Below are 13,643 nucleotides of genomic sequence, written 5' to 3' on the forward strand. Positions count from 1 at the left end.
ACACATTAAGATATTAAAGCCATGCCTTTAAAAACCTTATTTTTAATTTCCCCAGAGTTTGAGCTTAGGAACAATGACTAAGTGAGGCCAACCTCTGAAATTCAATGGGAGAAGTAAAGCCAAATGCTCTATTTAAACTAGTTTCAAAACTATTATTTTCTAGATACCTCAAGGGGGTATCAGGCATTAGTGTATAACAATGATCCTAAGTGCTCAGAGGTAATAAATGGATAACTGGCACAGTAATTTATGTTTAGAAACACGACAGAACTTCATAATCCCAGATTTGCTCTTGGCTTTTTAAGAAATGCTTTGCTGGCTAGTTTTATTTTTCCTTTTCTTTTTTGAACCTGGATTTCATTAAAAAATAAAAACTGACATATTACGTGTCCTTAAGATTCCTAAGTTGCTCCAGCAGCCTGCTTCACCCACATCACACAGCCTCTGGTTCCAATAGTGCATGTTCCAGGCCTCAGAGAATAGGTCCAAAAGATAGCGACGTGAAAGGAGAAGGAGGAAAGTCTTTTCCCCTCCCTTGAGTCAGGAAGTACCCCAAGCATTCGTTTGGAGGAGTGTGTTGAGTCCTAGGTGACGCGCTTCCATGTGTGAGCGCCCCAGCTCCTCCACTGGCTCGGCAGGACAGGTGATACCCCATTTGGGATTCTGAGGGTTCCAATTTCTTGGGCCCCATGCAATGGACATATCTTTCTCTGAATCAAAACTTCCATTCATTTATTGCATCTATCCAGAGCTCAGTGGAAAGAAAGGCTCTAGCTCTAACCATTCTGTCCACTCCTATCGCCACCAGAATGAATGAAAGGGGGCTTTGTGTCTTTCAGAGACATTTGTGATCAGATGATATTAAATTTAATTGCTTTGCTACTGCTACCACTATACTTTTTTTCTCACTTCCATTAAGCCTCACCTTTCTCATTCGCAACTTACCTCGCTAGTTCTAAATATTATTCGGTAGTTGTAAGGAGATCCATTTTCTTTCATTTCTTCTGGTTTTTCCCTTCGAATGCTCACAGCCACTGGACCAAGATTCTCATCAGCCCCAAAATAGTTCCAGTGTTCTTAAGTAAAATAAGACAAAACAAAATTAAAATGTGATGTTGTGCTGGACATTTAGATCACTCAGAAATTACTTTATATCAATAAAATGCAAACACACTGAACAAACATCAATATTCTTCGATGTGTTATAAAAACAAGGCCTTGGCTACACAGGTATAGTTTTAGAGCAGGTAACACTGAAGAGAGGTGGCCTGTTGAGTTTCTTTGCTTTTTCTCCCTACATTCTACCATTTAAATAGGCTACACTGTGTGTTCTTCCTTGCCGAAAGGAAAGTTTGTGTCTGAGATATTCAGTTTTTCTTTAAAAACCAAACTAACAAAAATCCCCCAAGTCTATTGAAAACAGAGTTTGAAGACAGAGGGACTCCCCCAAGATTGAAAAAACATTTCCCTGGATTGGAGCAAGAAGGTCTGTGCATCACTGAGCAGCACTCTGGTCCCAGGGAGCCCAGGGACGATGGCAAAGGGGCTCGGAGAAAAGAGCTCCGTCCCAGAGCACTGGGCCTCACCAGTGGCTTTTCCATATAGTGAGCACCAATGCATCCCACAAGGCCACTGGACCCGGAGGGCATGTGTGCTCTGGGACAACGGGCCTCTCCTAGGTAACCTGTGTGGCCAGGTGACTTATTATGATTCAGAGAATTCTCTTCAAGACCCCAAACGTTAGCAGAACCTTCGGGGAAGTCTCCTTATGACTGATTTACCTTCCTCCTGACAAGAACAAAGGTCAGGATCAAAATTAAATGAATTTACAGAAAATTTTAAAAAGTGATTTTTACTATACACCTGTGTATGTGTGCATACACTTCTTTTAAAATTTTAAAAATTGATACATATATGAGATGTTCACAAATGAGGAAGTCCATAAAACACAGAAATATATGAAAAGCTAAAGTAAATAACCCATTTTTCAAACTTCCAAAACACTTACTTTACACCATTCTGTATCATTTACATGTGACATGACTATATGAGTTATGACATGGTATGTTATTCTCATACAAAATGCATAACATTTGAAAATACACATTATTCCCATACAAAATCCCTGAGAATTAGAAATTACAGCATAAAATATCGAATCTGTAGTTTTAAAATTTAGGTAATACATATGAAAATACTTTGCAAGTACTAAAGATCAACTATAAAAGATATAATCATAAATATTGAGGGCTCTTTAAGAAGGTTATCATAATCTATGGAGATTCAAAAAAGAAAAGCACGTGGAAATACAGGAACAAACATCTCATATACAACTGAGAAACAACCCAATAAATGTCACAAAATCTATTTACAAACACTCAGGTACACCCTCAAAGCACAGCTGTGAGAATTACACTCAGGGGTGATTTACTCTTACTTTGCACATAATTTTAATAAGCTTGGCTGTCTGTTCTTCAAGCCCAGAGGTGTGATAATTCCAGATGCTGACAAAGTCCAGAGTGTAGGGCTGATACAGACTTGCATGCAGACAGCAATGTGATGGAACAACTGACAACAAGGAAGAAAACAGAAAGGGAGAAGGCTGAAATAGTATAAGAAAGCAGACAAGAACTTAAAGAATAACAGTCAGCAGTCCGGGGCCATTCATACTTCAGTAACTTCAGACGGTAATTTTAAAAAAAAGTTTTTTTACTGATTTTAGAGAGAGAGAGATAACGAGAGGCGGAGGGAGGGAAAGAGAGAAACATCAATGATGAGAGAATCATCCATCGGCTGCCTCTCTCACACACCCCTAAGTGGGGATCGAGCCCACAACCCAGGCATGTGTCCTGACCAGACGACCTCTTGGCTCATGGACTGACGCTCAAGTACGGAGCCACACCGGCCGGGCAAGAAGATAATTTAATACTGCAGCACAGAACGACAGTGGAGGGATCAAGATGAGTGTGAGACATATCCATTACATTCTGCTTCTTGCATGTCTGGGATTCATCTGAAACCCAACTCTCTAGGAACTTCTTAACCATACCCAACACATCTCAGGAAGTGCAGGTGAGACTGCTGCCTCTGCTGTGGGGAAATTCATAAATATGGATCTCAGGCCATGCCCAATTCTTCTTCAGCAACTTCAACTCATTCCCAAGCTGTCCCTGACCAGCTCCCCTTCTCCAGAGCAGATATTTCAAACATTCTCCGTTCTTCCTTCAACCTTCCCACAGCTGCTTTCTCCCCAATCCCAGCACATGCTAATGCTGTCTAAATCACAGAGAAAACAAAGCCCCTTCAGAAGCAAATGTCCTCATTTTCCATCATACTTGCAAGTTTACCTGGATCCAGACCTTTGCTTCCTTCTCTTTACAACCCAGAACTCAATCTCACCCTAAATGCTGACCTCCACCCAGTCCACCTTCCCAGGGGCTCTGATGCCTTGACTACCCTCCCTTGACCTTTGACTTCTCCCTCTCTATTCACTGATTTCCATCATCACTTGATCAAGCTCAAGTCTTCTTTATCTTTAAATATAACACACCGGCAACACTTTTATCCTCCTTCAGGAATTCTTGAAAGGGCTGCCTAATTCCTCACCTTAGAATTACTATAATCTGACTTCCACTGCAGTAACCAATGATAGCCTTAAAGTTAAAAACAAATAGGTAGGTTGGGTCCTTATCTCGCTCAAACTCTCCCTAACATTTGCCACAGTGGATCATTTCATTTTTTTTTTCTAGAAACACTCTTCCTGGCTCTGTGACAACACTCTCTCCTGATTTTCCTTCTATCACTCTGGCTATTACTCAGTTTCCCTTCCTCTTCCCATCCTGAATATTCACTCTCAGAACTTCAACTGCCATCTCAATGCTGCTTATGATCAAAAGTCTACATGCTCACTCCAGACCTCTCTGAGCCCTCAATCTCTACATCTACCTAGTGGGACTCTATTTGTCCGTCCTGTGGACATCTGCAAAAGTGAACCCATCACCTTCCACCAAACCTACGAAGCTCTCCCTGCAGCCTGATTTTTACCGACTGCTACTACATTCACCTCGTTGCTCATGCCAGATTCAGTGTCATGCCTGCAAACTGAAGTTCCTACAACTCTCTTAAATCTATCTACTTTGTCTCCACCCCTTGGCCACTGACTTACCCATCACCATTTGCCTGGATGTTTGTAAATCCTCTAACTGGTTTGCTTTTACCCAATTAGTTTACACAGCAGCCAGATGACCCTTGTAGAATGCAAACCTGACCATCACTACTAAGTTTAAAATCCTCCCCAGGGTTTCCCAAGGGCCCTTGCATACTCTCATGGCTTCCCAAAGCCCTCCCAACCTGTCACCAGCCTACCACTCATTTCAACTTAGACCTTTCCATCATCCTCTCAACAGAGGACCTCTGACACGGAACTTTTCTGTTGTTCAAACTCACTCTGCCCTTTCTCACCTAAAAAATTCTACCCAAACATTCTTCCCACAACAACTCTTTATTTGACCAAGTCCTCTCATCGTCCATGTCTAATCTGAAATATTACTTAGACATCCTCTAAAAGAGTGATTGCATACTTGAGCACAATGAAAGTGTTTACTTGGTATATTAAAACTAATACTTTATTTCAAAGTGTTAAAATTCATAAAAATACAAACTAGTGAAACCAAATATTTAACACATTTCAAATACAAAAATTTAAAAATGTTACAACACAAAAATGTAAATTTATAAAAATATAAATATTAAACACAATCATCTTAGTATAAATTATCAGATAAAATAAGTGTTATCTTAAAATGAAACTAAACTCTACATAAAAATGACAACTGTTCATTTAAAAAAAACAAAAAATTAAAGATCATTTAAATGTTTTTTTTGTGTATGTGTCATCATCAACACTGACTTTTTTTGTGCAATTTTCCCCAGCTGCTTAGGAAGTACATTTCTGAGTTGGGGGAATGGTGATGAGATAATTATACACTAACTTTCTAACACTTTCTTCAGAATCTATCTTTAAACACACTCATCTCTGGTTTGCTAACTCTGGGAAGAGCTTTCAAAACTTATGTGTGTTTGTGCAGAAACATCCATCCTTTTTTACTAAAAGAGAACTCTAGCTATTATATCCAAAAAGCATTTCCATTGGTCTTCAACTACTTCAGTTTCATTGGTGTAGAAGAAGATTCTGGGCTGGTTTCCTGTGTTAAATTCACTACTATCATGATTAGACTCTGCTTATTCAAAAAGTCTTTCAACTTGAGCATTATTCTTACAGTAACCCTGTTTTGTTTTTGTCCACTGTCTGTTTGCTCCTAACAGACACACAGACACTTGATTTCATTCAAAATCCTAATGCAGTGCAGAGGAGGCTGGTTCGGCAGTCACCTTAGATTGAATTTTCAAGTCCTTAAACTTTGATCTCAAGACAAATGACTCAGATTTTTTCTTTAACTAAAACACCAGCCTTTTAGAGATGCCTTCAGTCTGGTCCTTCTGGCCTGTCCCTCGATGTCACTGGCCTGCAGTCCCTTCCCCTCAGACCACAGCCTTTGGGCAGCACTTCTTACCTGCTCCAGGCTGCAGCATTTTTCATTTATTCCTACCAGCCATTTACCTCCTTCCTTCACTAATGGAGCTATCCACCAATTGCAGAGAGCTCTTCCAGCCAGACCCACAATCAGCTCCTCCTTTATGGAAGGGGAAGAGAAGGAGCCGGGACAGGGGAGCCGCAGCTATGAGTATTAAGAAAGGCTGGGAGCCCTGGATGAGAGAATTTGGGAGAATGAAAGCCAGAGGAAGGGAAGAGGAATTGGACTGTCAGGCGGGTAAATCTGCTAATGGATGACTTGAAATGCAGGTTTTACATTATTACATGACCAAAAATAATGAGATTTTAGTGCCAGCATGCTGGAATGCCTCAAACCAATACTGCAATCACTATATTAGATACAATGCAGCAAAGTGAGGCCCTTTGCCAAGCACTCCAATATTCATATCAAACCATGGAAATACAGTATTTCCTTCATTTTTATAGATATGGAAACTATGATTTAGAGAGAGCAAGCCACTTCCCAGCCACGGCTAGTAAACGGCAGTGCCAGAGTTCAAACACATTATTTGAACTACTGATTCCAAAGTTCATTTTCTTAGCCATTGTATAGAACATTATCTTCCCAAGTTTCCAAAATCCTATACTAATAAAAGAGAAAAATGGTAATTGGCGTACGACCGATACCTTTTTCATTGGCTAATCAGTGAGATATGCAAATTAACTGCCAACTAAGATGGCAGTTAACCGCCAAAAAAGATGGCGGCTAATTTGCATATTGCAGGCAGGATGGTACAGCGCCATCAGAGAGCGGGTTGGGGGTGTGAGTGCCAGCAGTCGCCCGAGACCTGATCCCGCCGGTAGACCCGGACGCGAGCTGGCGGGGCGGCTGCGGCGGTCGCCCGGGACCCGATCACGCGTGGCCGGCGGGGTGGCTGCAGCGTCCGCCCGCACTCACGCCGCCAACCCGCGAGAGTGGGTTGGGGGCGTGAGTGCCAGCGGTCGCCCGGGACCCGATCCGGCCGGCAAACCGGGACGCGAGCCAGCGGGGCGGCTGCGGTGTCTGCCTGCACTCACGCCCTCAACCCGGGAGAGCGGGTTGGGGCCGTGAGTGCTGGTGGTCGCCCGGGACCCGATCATGCGGGCCGGCGGGGCGACTCGCCCCCAACCCGCTCTCCCGCCCAGCAGGGGACCCTCATTTCCCCCCATCACTGGTTCTGCCCCCAGCCCAGGCCTGATGCTTCTGTCAGAGGCGTCAGGCCTGGGCTGGGGTCAACGCCTGAGTGCTGCCAGTATGTGAGAGGGGGCAGGCTGGGCTGAGGGACACTCCCCCCCCCCCACACACACACCCAGTGCACGAATTTTGTGCACCGGGCCCCTAGTTGTATTATAAATAGTTAAATAAAATTTGGTACCTAAAGGGATTAACTAGCCAGATCATACATAAAGCTTTATTCCTTGATGTACTATTGAGCCAAGGATTCACTGTGTATAATGGGAGAGATATTAATGTTTTTTCCATATATAGGTGATTTCCCCACTGCCTTTATTTTTCATATTTAACACCTAAACAGATGTTTAGCCTGAGGTTTTCTTATTAGTTCTGGTTCTTGGGTTTTAACAAGGATGGTACAAAGAGTGCCAGTGATCAGTTCTGCCATCACTAGAATTTTCCACATAAATAGCTATATTCTTGGTTGACGTATTTCCAATAACAAATAATAATGTCACATTCTTAGATAGGAAAAATAGTGAACAGTTCAAAGCACCAAGTAATTAGATCAAGCACACTTCACATCACATGGGGTTATGACCCACAGATAAGCTGTGGGCACAAGGCAAAGGAAGTTAAGTCTGGCATTTTCATTGTAAAAAAGTAAAGAAAAATAGAATCACAAGAGTTGTAGGGCTTCAACCAGTGAATCCTGATCGCTTGTACTGGTTTTTTCATGATATTTGCAGACTTCATATTAATATCAGTTGTACATTTCCCTAGGGACACCAGCATAATCTGGACTGTGTATAACTATGAGCAAAAATATATTTTTACTTTATATAAAACATGTAAAGTTATAATTCATGGCTCAAATATTTCTTTAGAATTGTTAACTTAGAATTTTAAATAGGAAAAACAAACTGATGAACACAAACCAAAGAAACAGAAAGCAAATAACAGTCACTATCTTGCACCTATTAAAATTAGTGACAACATTTCAGAAGCCCAAAACAGTCCTTGGTAGGGGCATAATACATTCATTCACATACCACTGGTGGCACTGTGGACTGGCACTACCCATTTCAGAAAGCACTTATTTACTTATGTGTGTGTTATAATGTAACAATCTATATATAGAAAAGCCTAAGTGACCATCCAACCGTCCGGACTGTCCGACCGTCCAGCAGCTATGATGCGCACTGACCACCATGGGGCAGACGCTCAACGCAGGAGCTGCTGAGCTGTGGTGACTTGGCAGCTGCGGTTCTCAGGTGATGCACTTGGAACCAGAGAGGAGGGAGCCCGATTCTGGGGTGCATCACCTGAGAACCACCCTCATGCAATCTGGGAACCCTCGGGGGATGTCGGTGAGCCAGTTTCAGCCGGATCTGCGCAGGCCAGGCCAAGGGACCCCACTGGTGCATGAATCTGTGCACCGGGCCTCTAGTGTGTTTTAATATAGCAATAGATGTTACAATCACAAAAAGATTCACATTCTACTCTTAGTTACCCTAAATGACCATGCAGAAGGAAAGATGAAAACTCCTTTTCTCTATAAAAGGCATCTTCAGTCACCATAGAAGGGGGACACTAAAGACACTAATAAAGAATAAAACAGTGACCACTTAACTTTACTAGCTGGAATTAAAATCATTTCACCATTTTAAACTATTTTTTCTTAAAACAGTCTACTTGGTAGGCTACAAGTATGCCACTGTCAGTACGGTCAACAACATAAACTTCGACCCTCAATATTCTTTAGCTCAATATTTTCATGAGATAGAGAATTTGGATGAAACACTAACACACGCTTCGATAAAGCTGTTGAACTTTGCCTATTGGGTTCAAGTTGTTCAGCTGTTTTATTTTCATGCAACTTACATCTTAATATATACGGCAGGTCCAAAAGTCAAGAGAATTAAAAGAAAAAGGCAGCAGCAGCATATTCTTCTATTCAAGTGAAACACAGATTTCCCAGGTGGAGGCACTAAGAGTCCAACTGTTAAAGAACGGCACTTTCAGGAAGCACTCCACCCAGAATCTCAGTCTCTGACCCTCAAAGGGCTCATCCTAATGATAAGGGAGGAGGCTCCATGAGAACTAAACAGCCGAAGACTTTGCATCATAATTAAAAGCAGGTCACAGAAATGGATGGACATTTACAAAGGACTGGCCACCTGCCAGAATTCTGTCCCAAAGCACTCCCCTAAGCTTATAATTAATATTACACAAGAGTAATTGTCCACATTATAAAGTGCACAGCACTCTGAGGTTCCAATTCTTCTTTCCATAAGTAACTTAAAAAGTAGGGTGGTCTATCACGGACGGATTCATGGATACAGAGAGCAAATTGATGGTTTCCAGATGGTAGAGGGCTTGGGGGGCTTGGGGAGCTGGGTGACAAAGGTAAAGGGATTAAGAAGTAGTTAAAAAACAGTCATGGAGATGTAAAGTATAGCACAGGCAATATAGCCAATACTATTATAATAACTATATATGGTACCAGGTGGTTACTAGACCTATTGGGGGGAACCACTTCATAGATTATATAAATGTCTAACCACTATGCTGTATACCTGAAACTATTATAAAATAATACTGAATGTCAACTATAATTGAAATATAAAAATTTTAAAATGAAAAAAAAAAGTAAGGTGGTCTGTTTGCCAAAACTGCATGAAATAGTGGGGCTTAAATCTGCGTGTGACTAAACAGCCTCTAATGACTCCCTAACTTGCCAATAAAAGGTAGGCTTTAATATGAAGTTATGTTGACATTAATAAATTGTATCAAAGTGATTTAAGAAAAAGTACAAAGAAAACTCTATTTGAAACAAAGGAAAAATAAAGAGTAACAGAATCAAAATGGAAGATTTTTATTGGCCATTATCAATCTATAACAAATAGCAAATAATTATATTTTTTAATATTCAATCTCACTAGTGATCAAAGAAATAAAAACATTTTGGGCCTATAATAAATGTTCAACAATAAAATTATAAATATTCAAAGCAGGCAAGAAAATGTTAAAACTATAGTCTTAAACATATTAGTTACATATGCTTACATTGCTTTCTGGTCTAAGCTTAAGAACTCGTGTAAAGTTCACACCATCTAATTTATAGGGTTCTACCTTATGGAAATACTTGAATGTGTAGGAAAAAAATTACATAACAAGCCCTGGCTGGTGTGTTCAATGGTTAGAGTGTCAGCCCAAGAACTGAATAGTTGTGGGTTCAATTCCCTGTCAAGGGAACACACTTGGGTTGCAGGTTCTATCTCTGGGGCATGTGCGGGGAGGCAACCAATCTATGGGTCTCTCTCACATCGATGTTTCTCTCCCCCCTACTTTCTACTCTCTCTGAAAATCAATGGAAAAAATATCCTGGGGTGAGGATTTTTTTAAGAAAATTACATAGTGAGGTTATTTATATAAGGCCAGAGGTTTTTAAACTTCTCTATGGATAGAAACTAAGGGGTTCATGAACCTGAATAAAAAATATCTTTATTTTCACTAACTTCTAAATGAAATGTAGCATTTCTGTCCATTATAAATGTAGACAACAAACTACAGTAATATTAGCTGTACATGTGATTTTGACAGCAATAGGAATCATACCACATTACAGTTATTGCAGACATATCAAGTATCGATTATGCTCATCACTACTTTGAAATTATGGTAGTTATCAGACCTGAATTTAGATAATTTGTTATTGCAATAAGAAGCATAGATATTACTATGTCACTAAATTTTAAGCACTTTTGCAACTGTATTTAATATGCTTACATTGCTTTGTGCTTTTATTTATTAATGCACTTAAAAACATTATTCTAAGGGCAGTCCATAGATTTCACCAAACTGGGAAAAGGTCATTGGAGGGAGCAGAGGAGGAAAGCAAAAAACTTAGGGACATCTGATATAAGTATTATTTATGACGAGAAATTGGAAAACCTGAATTTACAAAAGCTGGAAACTTTAAATAAATGATGGCATAACCAATTATGAAATCATGAAAAATATATAAGATGGTATTTAATGATCCTTTAGTTTAAAAATGAATATGCATGTATTAGAAAAGATGAGACAGAAATAAAATCTAGTAATAAAACAAGATTAATTTTCTTATTTTCTACAATTACTAATTTTTCTGTAATGAATATATATAATTTTTATAATAGGACGATTTTTTAAAGTATAAAAATGTATTTTATTTACAAATGTCAATGATTATAAATAATATTTTTATTTACAGTAATGCAACTACTATACTAGTAGTAATGCATAGTAATGCAAATCTTTACTTCTAATGTTAGTGAATTCTAATTCAAATGCCAGCTCAGAGGAAAAAAAAATTTAACATCCAAAGGAAAGTTGGATCTGGAACGGCACAAGCCAGGACCATCCTCATGGGCTTTGCGTTCCCCCCTGCTTCTTCCTGCCAAACGCCCACCCTGAGGCCCCCGTGGGACTCGTGGCCAGAACGTCGGCCAGGGGCCCAACCAAGCTCTGTGGCTGGGGCAGCCCCGCCCCGCACCCGCATCCCCCCCCCCCCCCCACCCCACAAACCAGCCACAGCTTCCAAAACCCAGTGGGCGGGAAGGGTGTGTTTTGTGTTGTGTTGTTTTGTTGTGCTGTTAAATCCTCACCTGAGGACATTTCCCCATTGATTTCTAGAGAGAGTGGAAGGGAAGGGGAGAGACAGAGAGAAACATCAACCGGGAGACTCATTGAGATTGCCTCCTGCACACGGGCCAGGGACAGAGGGCCAGGGACAGAGCCTGCAGCCGAGGCACCTGCCCTTGGCTGGATCGAACCCGAGCCCCTTCCGTCTGCGGGCCGACGCTCTGACCACGTCAAAGGAAAGCAATTTCAATGAGACACCTGCTTCTATCTCAATTTCTTTGTATTTAAAACCCCTTACCAGAGATATGCAGCAAGAAGTCTTCCTATATAAAATGCCTTTGAAGGACTTGGAAGGAAGTCCCTCAGAGACTGGCAAAAATCCAGTCAAAGCAGAAGCTATGAGCACAGGGGCCACATATAGCCTACATGCTTGATGACTAACTAACTGTCCATATGAATTAAGAGATTGTGTCTGCTGATGGTTTTACATCATCAAATGCTTCTACTTGACTTGGATTCAAGTCAAGTTAGAAAGATCTCTCCTCTCACTCTCCTGAAGCTCAGAGGAATGGCCTCCCCATGAGAAGAAGAGGCTCCATGAGAAGACCAGGAAATTAGTTGATACAATAAAGTAAGTATTTTTGAGCTTACTCAGGATGTGGGGCTCACTGTGTCTAAAGTTATAATGAGGTATGCATTTGGAAAAGAGGTGACAAGTTCTATTGTGTGTTATCAACTGTACTAAAATAGCAGACAGAAAGGGCCCTTGTTTCCTTTAGACCAGTGGTCACCAACCTTTCGGACCTCACGGACCACCGGTTGGCGACTGCTGCTCCAAAGGTTTCCTTAAACCAGCAGTCGCCAACCTTTTGGACCTCATGGACCACTAGTTGTCCACGGACCACCGGTTGGCAACTGCTGCTTTAGACTACAAACCAGCACAAAATTCTTTGAAATATGGGCATCAGTAAGCATGGCTGTCACTTGATGCACTTTGACATAGGAAGTTGGGGAAGCACTGCTTTTTCACGTGGACAGTTCATGTGTTAACCACTGTTACTGACTACCTGAAGGGTTTTTGGTTTGTTTTTCATTTTTTATCTTGACTGCTTTTAGACTTACAGAAAAATTGCAAATGTACATGGAGTTTCCATAGATCCCTAAACCCAGTCTCCCCCAATGGATCTTATGTAACTACACACCATACAATCATCATTAATCAGAACCAGGAAATTAACATTGGTACAATCCCATTAACTAAAGGACTGACTCAAATTTCACCAGTTTTTCCACTATGTCTTTTTTGGGCTTCGAAATCCTATTCGGGATCCCATGTTGCCCTTGATTGTTACTTCTCCTTAGCCCAGCAGTTCTCAACCTGTGGGTCACAAACAATGAAAATACATCCTGCATATCAGATATTTACATTACGATTCATAACAGTAGCAAAATTACAGTTATGAAGTAGCAACGAAAATAATTTTATGGTTGGGGGTCACCACAACATAAGGGACTGTATTAAAGGGTCGCGGCATTAGGAAGGTTGAGAACCACTGCTTAGCCCCCTGCAGTCTGTAACCGTTTTTCAATCAGTACTTGTCTTTGAAGACTTAGACAACTTCGAAAAGATTTTATTACTCAATTTGGGCTTGGTGATTTCACCTGACTGGCCTGTGGTTATGCATTTTGGGCAAGAGAACTACAGAAATGACATAACCTTTTCAGTTCATCATTTCATGGGGTCCATGACATAGACCTCAATTCACTTGGTTAAGGTGACGTCTGCCAGGTGTCCTTATCATGACCTTACTATCTTTCTCCTTATTTACATATATCTTTGGGGAGATCTTTTGAGATTATGCAAATCCTGCTTTTCCTCCTATTTCTCCTCAAACTGTCACCTACTGATTTTATCATCTATCAGTTTTGTCCAATAAAGTTTACAATAGTAAAAATCAGTCTCCATAGTGGTGTTTTGGGTCTGTGGGGATCAATTGGTGGTCTTGGTTAATTTCCACAAAACCACTGTGACCACACACAGACTTGTGGTCTCATTTCCTGAAAGGAGAGGAAAAGGAACTATAACATATTAATTCAGTGTCTGGCACAGAACACAAGGTCATATAGACAGAGAGCCCTGATTGCCTCTACCTGATGCTGTAAATGCAAGATACACTGGCTCCTCAATTCAATAAGTCTTATACTTCACATCAGCACCCAACATTTACTCAACTGTGAAACAAACCT

The 13,643-nt window shown here is 40.9% G+C and overlaps 1 protein-coding gene across 32 annotated transcripts in view; it reads right to left on the reverse strand.

The window, feature by feature from the left end:
• The window catches only part of SIPA1L1 (signal induced proliferation associated 1 like 1), a 352,094-nt gene that overhangs the window by 114,447 nt on the left and 224,004 nt on the right, over window positions 1-13,643 (reverse strand). For all 32 annotated transcript variants that reach the window (XM_059691698.1, XM_059691696.1, XM_059691712.1 and 29 more), the window contains one exon: window positions 946-1,076. In XM_059691698.1, the coding sequence (XP_059547681.1) occupies window positions 946-1,076 (131 nt within the window). The remainder of the gene's footprint in view (window positions 1-945; window positions 1,077-13,643) is intronic.

The sequence above is a fragment of the Myotis daubentonii genome, chromosome 1, assembly GCF_963259705.1.
Source record: "Myotis daubentonii chromosome 1, mMyoDau2.1, whole genome shotgun sequence".
NCBI lineage: Eukaryota > Metazoa > Chordata > Mammalia > Chiroptera > Vespertilionidae > Myotis > Myotis daubentonii.